The sequence below is a fragment of the Pangasianodon hypophthalmus genome, chromosome 26, assembly GCF_027358585.1.
Source record: "Pangasianodon hypophthalmus isolate fPanHyp1 chromosome 26, fPanHyp1.pri, whole genome shotgun sequence".
NCBI lineage: Eukaryota > Metazoa > Chordata > Actinopteri > Siluriformes > Pangasiidae > Pangasianodon > Pangasianodon hypophthalmus.
In genome coordinates, this window is record NC_069735.1 from 2,388,637 (window position 1) to 2,414,863 (window position 26,227).

Sequence of the window (26,227 nt, forward strand, 5' to 3'; positions counted from 1 at the left end):
CCGGGGCTGAAGCCCTAGAGCCTGAGCTCAGATGGGGCCCCTGGTTGGTTGAGGTTCATGTCACTTGCATGACTGACAATTATGAAGTATCCTGATTATAGCATGAGAAAGCAGGGATGCACTTTCCTTTCTAAAGTGCCTTTAATTTAAAAAAAAAAAAAAGGCACTTGCTTTCTCCTATTCGACATGAGAGACTGAGCCACCTGAGATATGGATTTCAATGACATTATCAAAGATTTCACCTCTCCTAAGGCCAGGAAGAAGAGCAGCTAATGGTAGGATGCTCTAAAGCACGTGTCAAACTCAAAACCTTTTCGTTTCGTTATTAAAAAAAGAATAATACTGAAACAGACTGCTAATCAACAACTAATCAACATTTTCACACTGTCTAAAATATGATGTGCTTTTTGTGTAGATTCATGACATATAATCTCAGTTATGTCCATCTCAGTTCCAGTTTGTAATGCTAAAAAATATGGAAAGGTTCAAGTAGGTGAACATACTGTATGTATGCAAGCCACTTGAAACCTATCTGAGGTTTGGTGTAAATTCTGTTGGAAATAAAGAAAGTCTGTCTGATTGGCTATTTCGCCTCATTGAGTGTGTATGGTTCTATGGTTGGCTACAAGAAAACAACTAGCTCATAGGCCAAACATCTTCCACTCTCCAAATGTGACAGATGATTCTAAGGATGTTGGTTTCTTTTGAAGATGGAAGCTAAAGAAACAGTGACTCACATGTCAGAAAGTGCAGCAGTGAGCACCTGAAAAATAAGTAGGAATTCTAAGGAATAAAAAATAATTTAAAAATTTAATTATAACCAAAGCTACATTTGCTACCCCCTTCACCCTGTATACACTATTCTAGCAAGAGAAAATATTTCCAATTATCATTACACTCCATATTCAAATGTATTAAAAGTCAAATGATCTGACATGACAGGTAGAGAGAGAGACCCCCACCCCTGATTAAAAAATACAATTTAAAAATAAGCAACAATCTATTCATATATGCAAACATACAATTTTGAGAGGAAATAAATAAAATAGAGAACTAAGCAAGAGAAATTGCATCTTGAATCATGAATATGTTTAACATCAAAGTATTTAGCTGTTATAAACATCCTGTAATTATGACTTTATGGTATTATACTGTACGTCTATACATGCTTGTGTAACCAAAAATATTATAAAGCTGCGTACTATTTAAAAAAATAAATAAATAATAAAAAATGTGTACAACCAACACACTGGAACAGGATGCGGGGCTAGCTGGCCGAAGGGCGTAGCCGAAAGGGCAGCACCGCTCCTCCTGAAGGTGGAGGAGGAGGTGTACGTCAGGCCAGAGGCCTGAATCTGGCCGCAGAGGAGCATGACGAGGAGGCGGGAGGGGCCAGGCCGTGAGGACGCACACTGGCACTGAGATGCCTGGCACTGAGTTGTCTAATCAGTGGGAGAGAGTGATAAAGGAGTGGCTGGAGATGCCTGAGAGAGAGAGAGAGAGAGAGAGAGAGAGAGAGTCTCTCCACACATGGTTCCCGCCTCCTCCTCGCCCATCTTGGCGTTTGTTACACCAAGCCACCTTTTTTTTGGACAGTAGAAGGAAATTGGAGAATCTGGAGGAAGTCCAATGAAAAACTGCAAAACATGCAAAACACTACACAGAGGCAGCAACTCTACCCACTGCACTTACAGAATATGTGATGATTTATATGTAACACCAGGTAAAAAAAAAAACACCAGGTATGCCATTTTTAAATAGATTTGTGGTGTTTGCTAACTTAGAGCATGAGTATTACATATGCTTCCTTGAATAACAGTTCAAAAAAAAAGCAGTCATGGTCACTTACACAACTCTGTAATGTAGTACATCTGTAATGTTATCGTATAGTACTTCTGTAATGTTATCGTTAGCTACTAATACGTTTATACATGACTTTGCAGAAAAGCGTTCAGCCAATCATTGGAAGATTGCAAGTGTGATTCCTGATGAGTCCTATAGAGCAGAATTGCCCATGTTCTCTGGGTTGGAGGGAGAGCATTATTCTGTCTCCCTTGTCAATCAGAGCGGGCACTAGCCAATCGTGAGCTCAGGTAAAAGGGAAGAGGTAAGTTGGCGCTTTCCTCTGAATGTGTTACGCTGCAATGTAATGAGTCTCAGAGGATGGTTAGATTTGCTGAGGTTTGCTCAGAGTCCTTTCTCCAGCTACAGGCCCAAGCTTGAGCAGCGTATTTTCCTGTCTTTGGTCTTTCAGAGGTGATTAGTTCCTGCAATCACTACGTATAGTATCACAGTGCGGGGTAGGACTGTGGGACTCTGCAAAACTATGCGATGAACTTCTGATGGCTCGACTGTCTTTTGATTTTCCATCTGTTTTTTGTCTTTGTGTACTCATTTGAATTTGTAAAACGTCTTTAGATTGAGTATGGTGCTACATAAATTAAAGAAAAAAACAGCATTATTAGCATTTAGCATAAGCTCCAAAGCTTAACATGTTTACAATAAGGTCGTTTTCACACTTTCTGGGAGTCGCTTCAACCAAACCATGGTGAGGGTCCAGACTGTGTGTGTGCGTGGAAATTATCTGTGCTTAGTGCTGCATACAAACTAATGTAATTGGTTCACCTTCTTGCATTACTTCCTGTGTCTACTTTCATGATGGTGAGAAAAGGGTAGCCTCCCAAAATTCACCCTCTAGATACATGGTTTTACCCATACACTATAACACATGCACACACATACACACACACACACACACACACACACGATCTTATCAGTTTTAAAGGTCTCACAGTATTATACAATGTGACACGAATGGCAAGGAATTATGAAAGTGGTAGAATCATTTGCATTAAACAACATGTGAAAGTAACATACAAAGTGCTTACAGAAAATACTGTGCTCATTCACCCTTTTTGTATTTTTTTTAATGTTATAGCTTAGAATTATACGAAGAATACTTTTGAAATTTAGCTAAATACAACTCATAAAACTCAACACACATTCTCTGTTAAAAGAGAAATTATTTGACTATCAATTATAACATCATAGCACAGGCCATATGTTTGTTGTTGTTGTTCCTATTTTAGCTGTTCCCATTAGGGGTCACCAGAGCAGATCATTGGTCTGCGTATTTGAATTGGCACAGTTTATATATATATATATATATATATATATATATATATATATATGTATATATATATATATATATATATATATATATATATATATATATAAATGCCAGATGCCCTTTCTGACACAGCCCTCCCCAGTTTTATCCAGGCATGGGAGCAGCTCTGAGAGTGCACTGTTACACACAACCCCCGTGGCTGGGGTCGGTTCCCTAGCCAGGAATCAAACCCAGGCTGCAGCGGTGAGAACGCTGTGGCCTAACCACTAGTCCTCCAAGGACCCATACGACACATGTATGCTGCTTAAAATTCCAGCACTCCCATCGTATTAAGACACAAGTACTAAAGGCAAAGAATGAAAACAACAATGCAGAAACTGAACCAGCCACACCTGCAGAGACGACAGTTAGAGCAGTGCAGGTTGTGTGTGTCTTTATTCAGCACCTGTGTGGAATGATCTGTCTGATAACATATACACACAAGATAAAAAAGCCCCATGCAGCACTATAAAAAAAAAGCAAAAAACAATTATGTCTCGCTTTTTTTTCACCCCAATTTAGTTGCCTGCCAATTCCCACCCACCGGGTAGCTCTCCTCTATCATGAGACAGTTACCAAGCAAGGAAGGTGAAGGCTAGCCTGTGCTTCCTTTGAGATATACTTTTTTCAATTCCCACCTACAGAGCATGGGATTTTGCTGCCTTGGTTCCTGACTACGGATGGCTGTGGCATTGTTGGGATTCTACCTGGCAAGAGCTTGAACGATGTCCTCGAACGAAGTCTTCTACCATTGTATTTAATAAAATATCATAATTATAAAGAGAATTTACAGCAGGTGTAAACAGTCTTTCCCTCATGAGTGCCGCGATATAGTGGATCAAGACTGCTATACGTGCGGATGAAGTGACTTGGTGCTCAAAGACAAGAGGCATGTCACCTTGGCCCTCCTGGTTTCCTTCCCACGCCCTCCTCCTGAAGTTCCCACTCCCTTTCTCAAACCATGTTTTTCAAAAAAATGATCTAGAAATGTATGAGACTCATCTAACTGGGCAGTAAAGTCTGTCTTTTAGCAACAAACAAGATTATGTAGTATGATGAGCTACAGCCAAATACACACAGTCATGGAAAGAATGAAACACACTTTTGATAGATAAAACAAAACAAGAAGGTAACAAGAAAGAGCAAAAGGTCACTAGAGGTGAAACACTGTCTACAATCTATAATAGAACTTTCAGCTTTCATATCTCATATTCATATATATTTGCAGTGTTATGGCTTACAGTTATACAAAGACTACAATTAAAAATGTAGTTTAATACAACGTGTAAAACTCATTATGAGCTCTATTCAGAGTTGAAATAAGTATGCAGTGTTTGATCCTGAGCTCGGGTTACTGTCTGTGCTGAGTTTCATGTGTTCTCTTTTTGTCCGTGTTAGTTTCCCTTCGGGCTCTCTGGTTTCCTTCTATCTCCCAGAAACATGTCGGGAGGTAAATTGGCTTCTGTAAATCACCCCTAGGTGATTGGAGGACTTCACCGACCAGGCCGGAAATAAAGTCATAGAGGAGCACCTGTAAAACAGGAAATTACCCCAGGACCGAATGTACATGTAATCCTATCTGGATAGGGATAAAGACAACTAGAATAAAAACTAAAACTAAAATATAAAAAACCAGAACAAGATCTTAACCCGAACATCATGCACACAAAATATCAAGGGTTGGTATCTTTGCAATGATTGTGTGCAAGTCCAGGTTATTTGTGTGTGTGTGTGTGTGTGTGTTAGATTGATGTCACAATCATTTACATAACATTTATGGAAGGAGTCTCCAGTGTCAGTGCACTGTAACAGCCAGACAGTCAGATGTAAAGCTATAGGTTTTCTGACATAGGAAATTCTTCAGGACAGAGAAGTTCACGCTTTGCGGTTTCTGTGTATCATGACAAGCTGCATTGTTTTTGTTTGTTTGTTTGTTTGTTTGTTTGTTATTTTGCCTTAATAACTTTAAGAAAGAGAAAAATGAGAGTTTGGTGAGGGAAAGACTGTTTATAGTGGGTGTAACACAAGTCATAGTGTGATGTGCATTAATGAGGTAAAATTGTAATTGCTGGCAAGCTGCTGTGGTGAAAGAAAAATAAAATATTCGGCACATGCTGTTATAGGAAAATAATCAACTTCGAGGTGATTTGCAGCTAACTTAGTGTTTTAGTATTAAAATAAACAACAGAAGTGACATTCTCTCTCTCTCTCTCTCTGTAGCTCTCTCAGGTGCACTCATTATAATAACAGTCCCCGCGACCAATCAGAGAAGAGAGTGGGCGTGGTTATGTAGATTAGGATGCGCTTCCTCTCCAAGGTGCTCTGAGGTAAAGTTGTGTGAGTGCGGTTTTAGCAGCGCGGCTAACAGAAGAAAAACAAAAAAAAATAACGCGGAGAGTTAGGACATGAGGACATGACGAAGAGAAATAAACTCATATTCACTCCCAGGACAGAGTTACACCGAGGATTCATTCTCAACATGTGAATTTATGGAGATAGGGACGGGGAAAGATGAAGGCGCTTCGTCATGTTCAGTGTTTTTGGTGGTTCCTGGCGGTTGGCTGTCATCCAGACGATTCGCGCGCGCACGCAGGTAAGCGCTTCACTCCCAAATCCAACTCCAAATAAAGGCGAATTTACCTTCACAGTTATGTTATACTCATAATAAACGTTTACAGACATGATCTCAGTCCTGTGTGTGTGTGTGTGTGTGTTAACAGGGGGACTTAAGCTCGTGCGTAACGGACTTTCTGTTTCGTCGCTGTCCACCTCATCCGCGCGCACTTAACCCAGTTGTGTCCTTCTCTCTCTCTCTCTCTCTCTCTCTCTCTCTGTATCACTCTTTTTATCTCTCTGTCTCTTTCCCTTTCTAGGTCTATCGGAGTCTCTATCTCTCTTTCTGTATCTCTCTGTCCTAAACTCTGGAAGAAGTTAATGAAGTTCATAGATGTAGGTATATTTAGCTGTTGAATTTTCACTCTCTAACATTCTCAAGAGTTGAGGCCAATTGGCATTGCAACAGTAAGCATGTCTAATGCACTGTTACTATTACTATTACTAAGTGGTTATGTTTTATGGTGCTGTTGCTTCACATTACCCCTTTTGACGTCTCATGGACATCTCTTAATCCTGCTCGCTCTTACAGCTATTTTTATTTGCACCTGCCTACAATATTTTCTAAGGACCATGACTGGTTCTGTTTCCCAGTTACTGAAGGCAGCTGAACAAACAAATGAAGTGATGTGAAGTGACGTGTAGCCAAGTACAGTGACCCATACTCAGAATTTGTGCTCTGCATTTAACCCATCCAAGTGCACACACACAGTAGTGAACACCCACCCGGAGCAGTGGGCAGCCTTTTTTTTGCTGCGGCGCCCGGGGAGCAGTTGGGGGTTCGGTGCCTTGCTCAAGGGTCTCACCTCAGTTGTGGTATTGAGGGTGGGAGAGAGCGCTGGTCATTCACTCCCCCCACCTACAATCCCTGCTGGACCTGAGATTCGAACCCACAACCTTCAGGTTCACCTTCAGCTTACAAGTCCGAGACTCTAACCATTAGGCCACGACTGCCTCCGCATGAATGAATCGATGAACAAACATGTCCTGCAAGCTTCATAACTGATGTTCTGCTCTGGTCTACATGAAAGTAAAATCCACCCACTCACACCTGCATGAGTGTAAAAACCACCATCTTCCACCTACATGAGAGTAAAAATGACCCACTCACACCTGCATGAAGGTAAACCCTACCCAGGAGAGTAAAAACCACCCGCTCTCATTCCTGCTCTTTTACTAACCACTCGTGAATTACCAGTTTAGTAGTTTATTGTCATGATGAAATCTGAAATACTTACATCTTTAAGATCTTTGGTGATTTCCCCTTGAAAAACTCCTGAATGCGACAGCATAAGCAGCATATCATAAGAAAAGAAACGGATCCGGACATTGGATAAAACAAATCCAATCAGATTATTAGTTACTAATGTTTAGTTTGCAGCTAAAAAACAGATTACCCTAAAGATTTATAAAAAAAAAATATTCTGTTTTGGGTAGTTACATGCCGTAGATCATTTGAAAGGTCTTGAAAAGTAATCATGACAGTAATCAAATCTATTTTTATTTCATTTTGGCATATCGTTTCATGAAACATAACACTTGTGTGGTTACTGTACTCTCCCTACTGCTCTGCTGGCCTGATCCTCTTTGACAGTCACACTGACATCATGCTGGACTAGCTGCTGCTGCTTACATCTGGTAAAGGTTCCTAGCCCAGCTCTTCCACTGCTCCCGCCAGAACTCTCCACTTCCTACCCGTCTTCATTGGCAGTCCTGCATTTGAGACTTGGGTTGCATGATTAGCGATCCTGGGGCACCTTCCTTACATGCAAAACCTTGAAGTCCTCTGTGGACTTAAAGGGAAGCCTAAGTTTGAGGGTGAAGCTTAAGTTTGAGGGTGATGTGGCTCATGCTCTTTGGCAGACCTAGCCATCTCCTCAGGTAGCAACCTTATCTCCTCTCTGGGTCTATGATGAAGGAATTTGAGAACTTACAGGGGAGTAGTGGTCACAGTAGTGATCCTCAGCAGTATCCTTTGCTGGTACACCCAAGTCTTTGAACCTTTCTGGAAGATCCATATTGTCAACCTCCTTCAGGGATTTAAAACCTGTGCTATAGAGTGCTGGCAATCAGTGTCAATCCATGATAGCGCCTTAGCTTTGACTATACTTTAATAACCTTTTAATACTTTAATGACTTTTTTGTCAGGTTTACAGTGCCGCACTAGTAGTAATTTTAACTATAGGTTTTTCATGGAGCAGCATTTTCTTTTCTAATAGACTCCAGTATTGAAGAATGAAATGAGTAACATTGACAGATATATAACTAACGCTAATGCAATGCAACATTTGTGCATGACACTTTCTGTCTGATCCCATTACTATTATTAGTTTACTGAATGTGATAGTATGTAACACAAATGTAAGCCAATGATTTAAACAGTAAAGAAAATGTCATTTTTTTTTATGGATCATTTGCTCTGCATGTGTTGGAAATTTCAGCTTCTTTTTGGTTGAAATCCTCTCTCACCCCAGTCAATTAACTTCGATCTGCTTTAACAGATGCCTGTTGGTGTGTGTGTGTGTGTGTGTGTGTGTGTGTGTTTGTTTCATGCTGTGCGTGTCGGTATGTCTCACTGTGCTCTGACCATTACAACAGAAATCCTCTACATCTAATCAAACTGGACACCTGGCTGTGAGGTTTCATTCATCAGCTCAAGAGCAGACAGGTGTGATAAATGACCCAGACTCTGGCCTGTCCTCTCTTTCTCATTGTCCTTCTCTCACTCTCTCTCTCACACACACACACACACACACACACACACACACACACACACACACACACACATGCTCTACAAATTGACAGGATGAAATGCCTTTCTTCTACTAATGCACAGATTCTCAGTATGTTTAAAGAAGAAGCTATCAGTCTTAAATGAAGTATGGTGCTTGCGGGATAGGAGTACAAGATTCACAGTTGTAGTTCGATCCTTTTAGCGACTCCATTTTTCAAACAACACCAAGAAACACCACCATTAGAAACTTTCAAGAAATGATCTTTCACTCACACAAATGGAGATAGTGTAGAGAGAGTTAGGGAACTTTGCTTTTCCCACCATCATGAAGAAAATCTATTGGTTTAAAACATACAAAATGGCTGAATGGATCAACTGTGACGACTCCATTTGTTTCTCCGGTGTTTTTAGATTTCTGCTTAACTGTTGGTCTTACATGTGAAAAAGAAAACAATTTAGTGTGACTGAGAACGAGGAGGGATTTTTTTGTCCAGTTTCCCCCTAATGATATTCATGGCAATTTGATATATATTATTAAGTCATGCTCCTTTTTTCTTGCAGTAACAAGTTATAAAGGGGACTCGTACTCATACACTTTAATTTAACATCTATGGATGGAGTCTACAGTGTTTTCAGGTGTTTCAAGCAAGAAATGGAATTGTTGGTATATTGCTGCAGTATAAGAGGAACAAAACACGTCAGGATCCGAAATATTCAACTTCGGGGTGGTAACAGTAACTCTGCTTCATTACACCACCCTATCGTTGATAATTTTTCTATGTCAGCATGCCCCGAGTGCTCTATTCTGTAAGAAACACACCCCTGACCAGCCTTTGAATCAAGAGTGAGAGCAGTACTAAGCAGTTGTTTCCAACCAATTACAGCAGGGTCAGTTGTGCTTTCATAGATGTTTGACCATGAATCATGGTGCTGCTGGGAATTTAAACTTCTGAGATGCAGAATATTGATATTTATATTTTAGAGCTGGAATAAGGCCAGACATGTTACAGACCCTGATTTATTCAATCACCTTCCACCTCAGTTTAACATGACTACATTTACATTCGCATCAGGTTGGCATCAAGGCCATTCAGCTACAGAGGGTCTGATTATATTTGTATCGAATGATACAGTATATTTTGATGTGGGAATGAGATGAGGAAAAATTGTCTGTGCTTAATAGGGCAGCCTGGTATTGATTGGCCAAAGGCGAGGGCTCTTGAAAGTAAGAGGCAATTAACTGCTCCAAGTTATTGTATTGAAACAACACCAAATCGATATTGTGGAATACTATAATAATGAAATCTGAAATTGTGATATGGTTAGCATTTCCTGATGTGGCACATCCACACTATTTCTGTGAGAATTTTATCACTGTCTCATATGTTAGATCTCTTGGCACCACCTTCTTAACTCAGCCATAATGTAATGTGACAAGCCAGATGTTCTGCGCTATGTACCATTATACCACACTGAAAAGCCTTGGACACTGTGGGTATGTGAGCTTCATTGCCTTGGCCGTGGTTGCAGAAATAGCATCTGTTTCCTTGAATTTAAAAGATCATAAAACTCCCAGGGAAAAAGCGGAGGTGACGGCATGTGACCTCGGCTTGGCAGTTTTTCAGCAACAAATTCATTTAGACGTTTAGATGACGGACGTTCCTGCTTTAACCGTCCTTTTTCTATTCAGTTCAACAAATATCAATCCCCAATATATTCTCATTTTCATTAATTTGTACTTTTTGGAATCACACTGCTTCAATATATTCTCATATATTATTTACATGTTATGTTTTAGATACCTAACTTTCCCACCTTCATGCCCTTCATCCCACGTCTTCTCATCTTCCTGCTCCGAGATCATCACTCCTTGGAGGAGGGTGTAAATATTAATGGAGTGCCAAAGAGCAAGATCACTGGGGGTCACACTTTCTTTTACTCACTGTGCGTGTGTGGAGAATAGGTTCCCTGTATTTTTTAGGAGGATGCTGGAGGACCTTTTATGAGTAGTTGCTCCATGGTTGGATTTTTCCCTCTGTAAGTGTACCTTTGTTTTGTATATTACAGTTTGAATCTGAGAGCGTCACGCTGCTGTCAACCTGCAGGCCAACTCTGATGGAGACATTCAGGAAACTTAATTACCATCTTTCATCAACCATCTGCTGGTGTATCTCTCTCGTTTAGTTAATTAGGAGAACAAGCCCTCAGGTTAAACTGGCACACACTTCATCCAGGAATCTACAAGAAGAAGTGAAAAGAACAGTGAGCTTAACCAGGAGAGAGAAAGTGCTGGATGGTCTGCCGGAGTGATTATTAGAACACAACATAATAATTCATGGGCACAAGATACTCAGTGTGTGACCTCAATGTTAAAAAATAACCACCATATCGCTACAGAGACACCATACCTTTAAGCTCCTGGACCTGAATTATATTTTGGCCCAGTAGATGATTGTTAAAACAAGAACCGTTAGTCCTGTTGTAATCCTGTTTCCTTTTTAAAACAATGCTTAATTTAGTCATTTCTGTCAGTCCTCCAGAAGTGGTTAAGAAAATGAATTAGAAGTGAACTATATCAGTAAATGAAATATTGTTCTATAATCTCAACTATACTTTTTTAATCATCAGTTACTTAACTGATAGATGCAATTCTGGTTTCTGTAATTAAGCAGTTATAGCGAAGAAGTCTAAAAAAAAAGCTTAACATGGTAAATATTCTGAATTCTATTTTAGACTCAAGAGCGTCCAACATGTTGATGCAAGTTGGAGAATGAAGCTGTTTTTAATGAATTCTCTTACTTTAAATATTATTTTTTTCTTACTTACATATTAGTTCTGAACTTTTTTCTTATTAAAATGTAAAATTCTTAGTAAAATTACTTATCTAACACAGAAACAAAACCACATTCTGTCACTGCTTGAGGCATAGAGACAGTTTTACATATGATACCTGGATAAAGGAAGGTTGGAGACCCAGATACATTATACTGGAGCACAAATGATGTAATACATAGACAAACTCTTGCAGAATTGTCTTTTAAGAAGCTTGTCAAAGCATCTAGACCAGCATTTCTCACCTTTAGTCAGAACTGTGCAGTGTCACGGTAGCAATGTTTTCTGCTCTAACGCACCCAATTCACATCTTCGGCTAATGATGGAGCCCTTGGATTGGGTTAAATGAGGTGTGGTATGAAAGGAATGAAAATGTTAAATGCGGCTGAACATTGAAAGTGGACATCCATCACTAGGCACTGAATAGAACATCCGATTGGTCAGATATGGCTACTGAGTTTGTTCTGCACTGTTTGAGATATTTTAGAACATAGCATATAACACACCAAGCTTGACCATCCCTATCTTTTTCCTGGTCTTAATCCTCAAAGCATCTCCTGTCCAGTCAATTAAATCCAATCTGCTTTGAAAATAAATCAGTGTGTGATGTTCTTACATGCGGTTCAGCAGTGTTTGGTCTCAATCTGTGCTGTCCAGTACAGCATAAATCCTCAACATCTAATGAATTTAGACAGCACTCTGTGATGCTTCATTCATCAGTCCAAGAGCAGCTAGGTTTGATAAATGACCCAGACTCTGTTCTGTTCTCTCGTCTCCTACTCTGTGTTCTCAGTCTCTTTTAGAAACCATCATCCTAAGCTACTCAATGCTCCACTGTTGAGTCCACCATCAAAAGACTACACTTACACTATACACTATACACTAAACACTTACCTTGCAGTTTGTACCTATATTAACCTTGGTTAAACCATTTTGCTAGCCACCTCACAGATGATCATTTGTAGGTGAAGCCTTCGTGATGCATTCAATGAGGGTTCTGTGCTCTGCAAGACTGCATTTGCATTCACACCAAGCTGACGTCAGGATGCTAGTCAATGGTGTCCACCTCTGGGCCTGATTACGAGCATGTTGCTTTCATTTACACCTAATTAACAAAGGTTTCCTGTCATTGCTGCATGCATTTTTAGGCCTGGGGTTAAAACAAGACCAGAAGTGTTTAGCTTCTCCATGAATCCAGAACCTTAAACAACCTTTGTATAATTCTAACCATTAAGGGAATCTTTGAGAAAGACTTTCATGTTGAACGAGATAGGAAAATGAAGTTTTTCCTGGTAAGATTCCATTCAGCGGTTTCTAAATTGTTACAGTGATCAGAGCAAAGATGAAAGCTCTAATGGTCTAGCGATAACTAGCCTCTTTTTCTGTTCTGTTTTTTTTTGTTTTGTTTTGTTTTGACCCACAGGTAATTAGGATGGTTTGGCTTGCAAACTGATCCAACAAGAAGCAGCAAGGCCTTGTTTGTGGTGAGTGACAGTAGCTCCTGGGGAGCGAGGTGCTTAATTGGACGTCCTGGTATTGATTGGGTGAAGGAGATCTTGAAAGTGAGAGCCAATTACTAGCTCCTGTCATTGTGTCCTATCAACACATGGTCTAAAGAGCTGTTCAGTTTAGCTTCCTCAAATTCCAAAGCTGTTATTAATGCACCCTCATTATTATGTTCTCACATTAGTTTATTAACTGAAGATTAGGTTAGATAAGATTAGTGATCTAGTCAAGAGAACTGTAAACTTGCAGAATGTACCCATCATCAGGGGCAAGCAGGGCTAAGCCTCCTGGCCTTTCAAAGATGAATAGACATCAATATAAAGTTTCACTTTTGGCCTCCACCTCAGATAATCTGCTGTTAACAAATGTCTTAAAGTGGATTATTTTGGATTTAACACTTGGATTTTACAGATTCGACAGTTGGTGAGGCTGGGGATGATTCCTTTCTAGCCTAGACTAGATTTGTTCAGTGACAGTCATGACATAAAATGATACACCCCCTAGATTTGATTTCCATTTGGGCTGATATTTTTCAGACACATCCATAACACATCATCAGCAGTGACTGTGAAATGCAGTCAGGAGCATAATAAATGTGAACGATGTGGCCTATTTACTCTATCATCCTTTTTTTTTTCTTTGGAGGTGAAACTAAAAGTAGACAGACTAAGCACATATTGTCCAATCAAATTACAAAACTTTAACTTTAGTGTTCTTTTTTTATTAAAGGATAATTTTTTAAAAAGGATTTTTTTTTTATGTTATGTTTAACGTTCGAAGGAAATCACAAATGCAGCTGCTGATCTTCCTTTAAGTGTGTTTGCATGATAGTTGCCCACAATGCAATCTCATTTTCAAAACAGAGACAAAAAAAACCCCACAAGTTTATTTTACACTGCTAGCTATACAGTGGATATAAAAAGTCTACACACCCCTGTTAAAATGGCAGGTTTTTGTGATGAAACAAATGAAACCAAGCAGTTTTTCCACCATCAATTTGAAATTACAACTTATAAAAATTAAGTGAAAAACAACCAGAAACATTTTCAAGTCAGTTTTTATTGTTATTCCTCTATATAGCTTGAACACAGTGAAATGAAATGTCTTTTCACCAGGACCATGAGGCAACACAGAACAGTATGCAAGACAACATAAAGTGAAATACACAACAGTGTGAGACGAGTACAAAAATACACAGAACAGGACAATACATGCACAGAACATGGGCTGTAGACTGTAAACTATTGTGTAATGTAGCAGTAATAAATGTAGCAGCAATATTGTTAGCAAAAACAAGTTCCATAATGCAGCTTTTTAAAGTGCAGGTGTGCAATGTTTTTGAGTCATATTGGGTTAGGTCTTTGACTAGCCCAGGTGAGCATTGGGAGGCAGCTGTGTGTAGAGTAATCTGACTGCGTCAGGGAAGAAACTGTTGCTGGAGTCTGCTGGTGGTGGCACGGATGCTCCTGTACCTTCTGCCAGATGGCAGGAGGGTGAAGAGTCCACGAGAGGGGTGAGAGCGGTCGTCTGCAATACTGATGGCTTTCCGGATGCAGCAGTTGTTGTATAAGATACCGATGGTGGGTAGAGAAACTAATGATCTTTACAGCTGTCATAATTCTCTGTAGGGTCTTGTGGTCAGAGGCTTGCAGTTCCCTGAACACCCAGTGAGACAGTTGGTCAGGACATTCTCTGCTGTCTCTCTGTAGTACGTGGTGAGGATCGGAGCTTCACTTTGGCTCTTTTCAGCCCCCATAAGAAGTGGAGGCGCTGCTGTACCTTCTTGGCTAGGCAGGTGGTGTTGAGGAAAGGTCTTCTGTCATATGCATGTCATGTGCATGCCGATTTAGGGAGAATAGGAAAAATAAAAAAGTTATAATACCTGGTTGCATAAGTGTGCACACTCTTTTATAATTGGGGATGTAGCTACATTCAGAATTAAGCAATCACATTCAATCTCGTGTTCAAAAGTAATTATCATGCAGCTGTCATGAAATTTTTTTGATTAACCCCAAATAAAGACCATCTGTTTCTGTAGGATTTTCTTGACCTCTACTTGGATTTATCTGACTGCTGAAGCCATGGTCCGCAAAGAGCTTACACAGCATGCATGGTATCTCACTTGACGAAAGATATCAATCAGTAGAGGGATATAAAAGAATTTCCAAAACATTAGATGTACCATGGAACACTGTGAAGGCCATTATCAAGAAGTGGAAAAAATGGGGCACCACAGTAACATTACCAAGAACAGGAGATCCCTCCAAATTTACAAAAGGACAATACACATACTTACCAGGGAGGTTGCCAAGAGCCCTATGGCAACATTAAAGGAGCTGCAGAAATATCTGACAAGTATTGATTACTCTCTGCATGTAACAACAATCTCTCATATTTTTCACATGTCTGGGCTATGGGGTAGGGTGGCTAGACAGAAGCCCTTTCTCACAAAAAAATATCCAAGCTCACTCCAGACCATGTGGCAAATGTGTAATGGTCTGATGAGATCAATTCTGAAAGATATAATAATTCCAAAAGGTACACTGGCACCAAAAATTGCACATCACCAAAAGAACACTATACCCAAGGTGAAATATGGTGGTGGCAACATCATGCTTTAGGGCTGCTTTTCTTCAGCCAGAACTGGGGCTTTTTTCAAGGTGGAAGGAATCATGAATAGCTACCAATTCCAGTCAATTTTAGTGCTAAATATTCAGCTGTCTGCTAGTAAGCTGAAGATGAAAAGGAATTTCACCTTTCAGCATGACAATGACCCAAAGCATACATCTAAATCAACAAAGGAATGGCTTAACCAAAAGAAGATCAATGTTTTTGAGTGGCCTAGCCAGAGCCCAGACCTGAATCCAAATAACAATATGATGCCCTTACAATTTGATGGATCTAGAATATTTTTGCATGGGAAATATTCAGTGGGACAATATTACCAAATCAAGATGTGCCATGCTGAGAGACCCTTATCCAAAAAGACTGAAGGGTGTAATAAAATCAAAAAGTGCTTCAACAAAGTATTAGTTTAGGGGTTTGCACACTTACAAAGCTTCTTGTAAGTGTTTTATTTTAGATATTTTAGATATTGTAGATCTTTTATATCAATTGTAGCTAACTAGTTCGTTGGAAAGTTCATGTTTGTGAATTTCAAGTGGTCAGTTGGTGTAAACATTAATGTAACATTTAAAATTAATTTCAAATTGCTAACACTGATAGGAGTGAGTGCAACTGTAAGCCAGCTAGCATTACGTGAACATGTTCATGCTAATTGGCTTCCATTTGTAGCTATTGATTTAGAGTGAAATTAAGAAAGTCTGTGCACTGTGACTATGTTTGTTTTACTTTTTTTGGTGAAGAATAGAATAGGAATATCTGATAGTTTATATCTGTACCTTGTGGGGACATGTGACTGGTCCCCAAGAGAAAAACTGCTTTTGTATGGAAAAAAAAACTAAAAGAGCCAAAGGGTTTCCTTTTGGTTACTGAGGGTAAAGTTAGGGTTAGATTTAGGAGCTATATTAATAATTAATTCAGTGGAAGGTCCTCACATTGATCGTAAGGCAAACATATGTTAGTGTGTGTGTATGTGTGTTTGATGTGTAGATTTATGGGTGTAATAATGGAGGCTCAGTGGCTTTATTGCAACACAGTGATATTATCTTTGTCATCCTTGTTGTTTCATCTTCCTAAGCTCTGTGTGTTTTCCCATACAAACACTGAATTTCATGGAATCTGTAGCCTTTAATTCTCTAAACATGACCACAGGGGTCTATGTTTGTCCTCATTCTGCTTCAATCTCCATTATCATATTTGTTTAGACATGCTCGTCTTCTTTCCATTTCTCTCACATCTCTCTTGCCTCTCTCACTTAGTGCTCTTTCTGTGTTAAATAGCCCCATACAGGGTGTGTAATAAACACAGCCTTCATTAATAAGGATCCTCACACTCACTGTTTCTCCGTCAGCCATCGTCCCCACATGTTGTTTAATGAATTTCAGTGCTTCTCCTCACGCCTTGTATTAAATTTTTTTCTTTCTCTCTGTTCTGCCCTCTCACCTTTCTCTAATTTACGCAAAAGGAGAAGAAAGTAATTTTCTTTGATAGAATGATGGAAAATCTCAGCATGTCCCTGTCCCTGTAATGTTGTGAAAATCTCAGTTAAGTGCTTCTATGGTAAAATCCTGAACAAAGGAGGAGATGCACATGGTACCTGTGTGAGATGCTTGAGAGAAAATGAATTACACTCTGACTATCATCGCCATCTCTTGTGCTCACATGGTCTCACAAGTAAGCATCACATTATACAGGTTTCATACAATGAAACTAACCACTGGACAGTCCACAGCATTAAATGTAAGTATAAACAGATTAAAAGTATGATGTGTCCTTCTGTAATCAATAGAAAATTGTAATCATTGGCAAATTGCTGTGGTAGAAGGGAAATAAAACACTTTGGGTGTACTGTTATTGGAAAACAATCACCTTCTGGGTGCTAACAGTAACACCGCTATATCCCACCACTCCAAGGTTGATTATTTTCCTTTAACAGCGCCACACAAATCCATCAAAGTTCTATGTGACTGTAGTTATACTGTCTGCACATTAACACGCCTTTCTTTTCTTTTCACCTCAAATAATGAGCCAAAATTCCATCATCTTCTTTTTTTTCCCCCATGTGAAACCCATCTGTGGAGTTCTGAGCCTTTTTTTTTCTTAATTAAAGAATCAGCAGAACTTATTTGTTTGGACAGAAATATTAAACCCCAGATGTCTGGCTGTGGTTAAATGTTATTAGGACAGGATGCACAAATTATTTTAGCACTGTTTTATGAGAATATCCAAACGCAGACGTACACACCATCTTGTTTATGAATTTTTATAACCTCAGAACATTTATCTTCAGCAGAAATCATTCGCCGTGAACAAAGTTACAATAGCATGAAGGTTTTTATTATTTCTTTCTTTATTTCTTTATTTTTTTACAAACCTCACACAAATTGAGATTTTAATACTCTGCGTGTGAGCGCTGAAGTAGCATTGGAACGATATGATAAACGAAAATCTCTAGGTGATAATTGTGTTAAGAGGATCGCTCTTGCTATTGGCCTTTTGTTCACAAATAGGGAAATAATTTAGCTGTTTTCAGTGCTGCAAGAAGTGAATTACTGTGTTAAACTCTTGTAGCATAATGTTTTAGTGGTGTATGATGTAAGAATTTCAGTACGTAATACTAGTGTATCATCACACCCATACATGGAGGCTAAATTCATCAATAGCTAATGTAAATTTAACTTTGGGACATGTAACGTTCGAAATCATTCACCCCAAACAGCCAACTCTTGTTGCAAAAAGCAAATATAGAACAAATATTGATGGTGCAATGTTCTTGTTTGCATGCATTTATTGATAAATAAACAGGAGAGCAGCAGCAGTGGGGCTTTCTAATGAAAGAGACATCAAGTTAATTAACTTAATTCTCAACATAATTTATTTCATTAGTTTGCTGATTGGTGTGTGTGTGTATTTCAGGAAACCCCCAGCTCATTACATATTTTTAGGTTGGAAGCATTCAAGGTGTCTGATTCTCATTCCAACAACAACAGAATGATAACAAGTCTATTATGAGAATAAAATGAGTGTCTAAGAACAATTATTTGATATTTTATTTTGATATTCTTGGACAGTTAAAAATCCTTTCCCAGAGTATGTAAGGAATAATACACTCTGTGTCGTGCTAGTATCATGGTGTGATACAGCGGAGTTACTGTTACCACCTGGAAGTTAATTATTTTCTTATAACAACATATCCCAAAGTGTTTTCATCTTCTTATACCACATTAATCTACCAGAATGGAGAGTTTAACAATTCTAATGGCTGTCACTTCTTCTCACTCTGGTTTCTCTTGATTTTCCTCGCCTAGACCAGAAATACACCAGCTATATTTATTTGCTTCTACCATTTTGGCTCAATTTGAGTGCTTTTGTATTTACTTGATTAAAGCACTTGCCATGTGGATAATTCTCTCACCACTCGGCTATCCCCCATTAGCCGCTAGCATGAAGGCAGAGCTGTAATGCAGTCACTAAGGTGAGTGCCGTCAAGTGTCTCTGAGAGCAGGAGTACTCCACACACAATGCTAGCATTAGTGCTGCCTAAATGCGGAGTTGATGGTGACTTTTTTGGGGAGGTAACACTGATTATTACTGTTTGTAGAGCAAAACAATCCAAGCATGTCAAAAATCTGTTGTTCTGTCCTTTGTGTTACCTTGCTTGGCTTAATGCAGTGTACAACCTTTCAATGATGTGACTGATTTGTGAGATTCTTAGTTTAAGTCATTGGTTTTCAGTGCATGAGTTGAAAAAGATGCAAAAAAAATGAGAATTAAAGGAAAAGTTTCCTCCAAACTCCTAACTTGTGATCAGTGGACACTGGCTCAGCAATACTGGACAGTTGAAGCTTGGGGAAAACGTTGCATGATCTGAAGAATCTCGATGTCAGATTGAGTCAGAATTCTACATTAACAACATGAATCCATGGACCCAACCTGCCTCAACAGTTCAGACTGGTGGTGGTGGTGTAATGGTATTGGGGATGTTTTCTTGGCACACATTGGGCCCCTTAATACCAACCAAGCATCGTTTGCCACGGCATATCTGAGTATTGTTGCTGAACATGTGTATCGCTTTATGGCCATAATTTCCCCCCAGGGGTACTATGCCATGTCACAAAACACAGATCATCTCACACTGGCTCCATGAACATGTGAGTTCAGTGTACTGCAATGACCTCCACAGTCAACAGATCTGAATCTAAATACCTTTGGGATGTGTAGCTTAAAAATCTGCAGCAATTATGTGATGTAATCCAGTCAACATGGACCAGAATCTCAACAGAATGTTCTCAACACCTTTTTGAACCCATTCCATGAAGAACTGAGGATGTTCTGAGAGCAAAGTGGGGTCTTACCCAGTACTAGTATGATGCTCTAAAGAAAGCAGACCCAAGTAATTCTATGGGAAGCAGCCTCTAGGTGGGTGAAACCTGGTGCTGCTCCTGGTGGTATTTTTATGGTCACAGTGTAGCTTCGTGACTTCTAATGCTTTTTTCAACGTGCGAACTGATTTGGTGGGAGGCCAATGAAAAAACAAACAGGGAGGACAAAGTGATGTTGAAAATTGAGGCTTGTTGACTTTACATTACGAATTTGATTTGTGTTAAATTGCTAATGTGACGCCCCACTTTGGCTGCATACAGTCAGTTTGAAAAAGGCAGCTCAAATTCTTTTTTGATGTTCTCATTCAAATCATTTTCTCTTGATTTTGCTCAGTGCCATAAAAAGATTTACACCAGATGTGCAAATTATCTCTACTCATTAGAAAATCTCTGGGCAATAACACCAACAGGAATCACTGGAACCAATAAAAAACATGATATCCTAGTAAAAACTGGACAGTTTGGAGTTTGGTATCATACAGGCATCCAAGGACATAAATTAAATGTTAGCTAACTAAAGCAAAGTCAGTGTGCAGGGTTATTTTGAGCGAATTGCACACTGCTTCATGGCAGTGTTTTTGTGCTGACACAGAGGATGTTTCTCTGACTCCCTCCATTGTACTTATTCTGACTTTAATTGCAGCTCTGTTCAGGGAAATTTCCTGAGGGGATTTTGATTGTCTGAAGTAGTCATCTCTATGCAGAGTCACAGTAAAGGGTGTCGCGTCAGACCCACAGGGTTTAGCATTCATTCTAGCTTAAAGGTCACATTGTGAATGTGAGTACACAGATATCACCTAGTGTTTCCTCTTGTAGCAGGACACCTTTTATTATTTCTCTGCCACTAGATGGTGGAGGTATTATGTTTTCAGGTTGTCTAACCATCCGTCCGAGATTCTCGTTAGGGTGATAACTCAAGAACGAATGGTTGAACGTTTGGAGGATTTATATGGCACATGATGTATACTAGCGGGAGGTGCGAGGCATCCATTAGCACTGCCACTGGAGTTTAGTGTTGGTTTGGCAGAAACAGGTATTGAGATGTGATGGAGAACCTGATTAGAGTTTTGGCAGAGACTTTTCGTACAGATGGCAGCGCATGTTAGGCTCGCACACACAGCCTCTTTCTCCTATTTTTTCCCTCTCTCTCTCTCTCACTCTCTCTCTCTCTCTCTCTCTCCTTATTGTGCTCATTACGTTGGGCAATTTCCTGCAGAAAAACAGATTAATGCGTATAAAGCAGTGTTGTGGTTATTTATCACTAAGCAGGGGTCCTTTAGGCTTCCAATCGCCACATCCCCTAATTATATAGCTAACAATTTAAACTATAAAACCAGTAAATCCAGTGTGTGTGTGTGGGTGTGTGTGGGTGTGTGTGTGTGTGTGTGTGTGTTTGGTTGGGTGCTTTTTCCAGGTGATGCTTTGGGACTAATCTTCTCTTTTTTTGTTGCCTGTATTGTGTGCAGCAAGCAGCGTCTGGGAGAGATAAGAGTATGTGAATGATCCTCCACTCCTCCTTATTCAGCCATCCATCTGTGTGTGTGTGGTGTGTGTATGTGTGAGGGCTTGTTTTTATGTCTTGTTGGGAACCAAATATCTCCCCAAGGACAGGGATATCAGTTTTGACCTTGTGGGGACACTTAGCTGGTTCCCCTGGGGAAAATTAATTTGTGTTTTTTATTTAAAAATAAACATCCAAATGGTTTCCTTTTGGTTACTTAATGTTAAAGTTAGGGTTAGATTAGATTTAAATTAATTAGATGCATTAATAATTATGTTACTAGAATGTCCTCACAAGGATAGTACTGCTATTCTTGCCTTTTTTCCCCACCATGAATTTATTCAGTGCCATCCACAGTGCTAGACCCAAGGTGGCATTATATCACTTTCACCTGTGTGAACCTGTTAAATTCTGACATTTTTATAAATTCAGAGAGCAAGCAGAGGAGCATTTAATTATACAAAGATTTGCCATGCAGGTTTTGTTTGTTCGTTTTGTTTTGTTTTTTAAACAACTTCACCGTAACTTACTTGACCCCCAGCTCTGAATTACAACTTTTTGTAATAGCTCCAGTACCGATCTGCTGAATGCATGTTGCATCGTACGCTATAGTAAAATAATCAACGACAGGGTGGTTTGATAAAGCTAGGTTACTGTTACCACCAAAGAGTTGATTATTTCCCTATAACAACATATCCCAAATTGTTTTATTTCTCTTATACCACAGCAGTTTGCAAGCAATTACTCTTTATTAAAGAATGATGTCATATGTTTTATCTGTTTGCAGTTGCATTTAATGGTATCAAAGTGCTGACACTGGAGACTCCTTTGATAATTGTTAAATAAATGTACCCTTACAGAAAGCTTGTAAGTATTATGGGGCGTGGCCACTATACAAGTACCTGTGTAAGTTACTCTAGAAATAATAACGCATTAGAACAAACACATTAATATAAACCTGTGATCTACAGCTGCACTACTGTCAGACCTGTTGTTATAGAAAATGAATCAACACATTCTACACAATCCAGATCTCAACAGTGCTGTGGTGAAAGCATGAGTAATGTACTTATTTTGCATTTTGAGAGAGAGGAAATAAATGTGTGCAATAATATTTTGGCTATTTATTGAAACCATAAAGGTTTTTGTTTCTAAATGGTTTTGCTAAAATTGTCATTAGATTCAAATTGACATTATTTATAAGGTTTGGATTAAACCCAAGTAACCAGATAAACAGGCTAAGATCTATAAGAACCCACCTTTGATGATGGTGGGTTATGATTTCCACCACTGTAACAACATAATAAAATTGCAGACCCCCTGATTATGCATCTTTCTGGACCCCACTTTGAGAACACACTGCTCTAATGGAGGCCTCCAAATTCATTATAATTGGTGGTGTAGCTCTGAGTTGCACTAAATCTTGCTCAGTGGCAGTCAGATCTCGAGAGTGGAGCCATTAGAGCTCAACAGAAGCCTGATCAATGGCCCGAGTGTGTGCTGACAGCCTGTGTTTCTTCCCTCTGTTGGCTGGATGACTAGAAATCAGTGGTGCTGCATGTTAATCCACTTTGTTTCTCTCGATGAACAAGAGAGCTCTTCCATGCATATGAATCTAGAAGAGGCATAACTGAGTGGACAGCAATGTGAGACTACAAAGATTTTGATAATTTCTTGTTTTAATTATGGAAAATTTAAACATGTATAAAATGAATGACCAATTAGGATGGTCACCTACACACTGTAAAACCTGAGGGTGTTGGAGTATGTCGGCACAGCTGATGGAGCAGATGATTCTGGCCTGACAGTGGAAAGTGTGTGATAGGTGGAAAGAGGTGTGTTTAATTACACATCAAGTCTCATCTGTTTACAAGCTGGATTGTTGCCCATTACTACAAACATTGCTCACACACATACACAGACGTGCTGCTTATAGAAAAACAGAAGGAAAGGCAAAGCTGTAGTCTTTTCTGTAGTTTTTTTTTTTTTACCATATAGCTGTTTCCAGAAACTTGCAGTCACATAGTGTGGTCGTGTGACTATCATGATTTTCATCGTTGATAGGCATATTATATGTGATATGTAGTTTTACACGTATGAAGGAAATGTGTTAATTATGTCCTTGAAATTGGTTTGGATTTTAATTTTGATTTGAAGTACATGCTAATGCAAGCATTATCTGAGTCTACTTTTGGTTTATTAAGTGAGATGATGTCTAAATCTGTTTTGCATTCTGAATGTATAGTAGTTTCACACATTTAATGGTATATTTCTGTGTTTTGCAGCATATAAAGGCTTTGATAACAAGCTCAGCACCCTGTCAGATCTGGATCAGCACTACTACACCCTGTGCATGTTCTACGAGAACTGTGAGGTGTTGGTGGGAAATTTGGAGATCACTAACACTGAGCACAACTGCAACCTTGACTTCCTCAAGATTAGTCACTTAAACCCTTAACTTACCCTCAGCCTCAAACTCAGCTTCAGCTTCCTTGAGCTGAGTCACACCAAAATTAACCTTTAACCTTAATTCTAAATCATAAACTTAAACTTAACCTACGTAACATCTTATGGCTAAGTAACACCAATGTTAATGCCAACATTAAGTCCCAACAACAAATATTCTTCAGGGTAAATCATATGAAACTTACCTTTGTACCCTAAACCTTAAACCCAATACCCTGCTTTATCTAAACTCAGAATCATTCCCAAATTCTTCCCTGGGCTCAATAAAGTACATCCATCCATCCATCCACTCGTCTAAATGACCACAACTTCCTAAAGACCATCACAACAAAATCTTTAGTCCTAAACCATAACCCTTAATAGCTACAAACTGATGGTAGGTGAATCATAAGTCTAAACTTCTCAACCTAGTCCTACACATTTAGTTAACTTAATGTTCAGTCACACTGTCACTACTTTTCCACCAGTTAAGGCTCAATTTATGCAGCTGTATTCTTTAGATGTGACAAAACCATCTGCATTCAGTATTTTACTAGCAAACTGACCTTGCCTGTATTAACTCATGGAGGAGACTTTACACTTAAACTTGTCAGGAGCTGGAATAACAGAAAATTGTGATCTGTCTGAGAGTTTCTGAGGCCTGGATTGAGAACCTCTGCTATGGTTTATGTTTATGTGATGTTAGAGCTAGATAGTCATAAGGCACTGTTATCATCTTCATAATTTGTTGTATCATTGTCGTGTTAAGGCTGTCAGTAAGGATTCTCAACATTTGGGCATCTGGAGGCTTGATAAGGGCTATCAGTAGATATGAAAAGGGGAAGAAGAAGAAGAAACTGTTTTTCTTTTTTCATGGTTAATCTCTTGGGCCTTTGCTGTTTCTATGATTCACTCTGTGATTATGTGGAACAGATGTTCACCTACATTTCAGATTCTCAAGATAAAAACACAATGGGAAGTTTGTGTATTTGTAATGTAGCTTTATTCTCCAGGGACTTTCCCTAACACACCTGATTGAGCAAAGAACATCTGCTATATCTTTTTTTTACCAGGTCATTTCAGCATGAACACTATCATCATTGCCATTAAATTACAGCTATTACAAGCTTTAATGGTGGTTTAATTCTTTCAGGGCTATTTCCATTTTCTATACTGAATCCAAGCTTGATTAAATCTACTCTGAGTGTATGAGAACAGAGACTGTGAGTTCTTTCAGATTGTCTTCACACTGTAAGTGCTCAGTAAACACCACCATAAAGTTAAGCAAACTTTTAAAAAAAATGTTAGAATGCATACATGCCAACATACCTTCCTCTAGAATCTTTACAGGGTGTCACAAATGTTTCCATACACAGGGGAAATTAATACTTTTTAGCAAAATGTCTTCCAAAAAAGTTTTTCATACTTAGTTTATATTATGTTTTTTTCAGATAGCCTTTAAGAATGCCTTTGACAAAAGAAGAACGTTTTGAAATAATTCTCATGGCTGGATCAGGAAGCTGTCGCAAAATTATGATGGACTTTAACAGAAAACATGACACGCACATCAAGCACAACACTTGCGAAACTTATTAATGAATTCAAAAAGACTGGACAATTTCCACTGAAAGGAAATTGTAGGGAATTGCCACAACTTTGTGGCAGTAGTTTGTGAAATATGTGGTGTGTTGTGATGGTCAGGTGTCCACAAACTTTTGGCCATATAGTATATATATTTTTCTTTCAGAGCATCCAGCATTTTTCCTTCTGAAAATTCCTGAAGGAATTGACATGTTGCTCTGTTTTCACTTTGGTTAACGATTTCCTTACGTTGCCCATGATGCAACTTAGCACAGCTGTGTCATATAGCCGCAATTCATTCTGGAACTTTTTAAAGCATTTGCGGTCTCCACTACTTCTGTGTTAGATTTATCATTAAAACATTGAATGCACTGGAAAAAGGTGAGTAACAAAATAAGCTTTTGCTCTTTTGTTTCAATGAGCTAACAGCAAAACCTGACTGTTACCACTTTTTTTCTTCTATTAAAGGCCATTGTGACTGCACTAGCAATGTCTCCAGTGATATTTCAATAATAAATATATTTTAAACATGTGTTTCAGGGTGGTGGTTTCCTTTAACTAAACTCCAAATAGTATATTTCCAATTAAGCACAAACTGAAATTTCTAATTTCATCCAAGGTCAATAGTGCGCTTGAGTATGCGTTTATTCTTAAATGGCTTGAGTGTTGTAACTTCAGAATTTCTCATCAATAATCAATATTACATTTATTAACTCACCTTTAGACATGACCGGCCTACAAAACAATGTGGAGTACTGAAGAGTTAATATTTTTATTCTCAACACACCTGATTCAATGAATCAGCTAATTATTAGGTCCTTTATGACAATGAGCTGAGAAGC

At 39.0% G+C, this 26,227-nt stretch overlaps 1 protein-coding gene across 2 annotated transcripts; it reads left to right on the top strand.

Annotated features, from left to right (window-relative positions):
- The first annotated feature begins 5,494 nt into the window (after window positions 1–5,494).
- Window positions 5,495–25,871, top strand: LOC113535805 (receptor tyrosine-protein kinase erbB-4-like). Of its 2 annotated transcripts, XM_026929324.3 has the most exons (3): window positions 5,495–5,762; window positions 8,381–8,450; window positions 23,645–25,871. In XM_026929324.3, the coding sequence occupies exons 1-3, from the start codon at window positions 5,697–5,699 to the stop codon at window positions 23,815–23,817; spliced, it is 309 nt and encodes a 102-aa protein (XP_026785125.3). In that variant the 5' UTR covers window positions 5,495–5,696; the 3' UTR covers window positions 23,818–25,871. The 2 variants fall into 2 exon arrangements, 1 of the variants encoding a protein (XP_026785125.3); XR_003403636.3 differs by lacking the exon at window positions 8,381–8,450.
- Window positions 25,872–26,227: the final 356 nt, after the last annotated feature.

Bases quoted from the DNA above. Each gene is read 5' to 3' on its own strand.
- LOC113535805 (XM_026929324.3), top strand. From the start codon at position 5,697: ATGTTCAGTGTTTTTGGTGGTTCCTGGCGGTTGGCTGTCATCCAGACG. The intron at 5,763-8,380 runs GTAAGCGCTTCA...CCATTACAACAG, and splicing joins CGATTCGCGCGCGCACGCAG to AAATCCTCTACATCTAATCA. The intron at 8,451-23,644 runs GTGTGATAAATG...TGTGTTTTGCAG, and splicing joins ATCAGCTCAAGAGCAGACAG to CATATAAAGGCTTTGATAAC.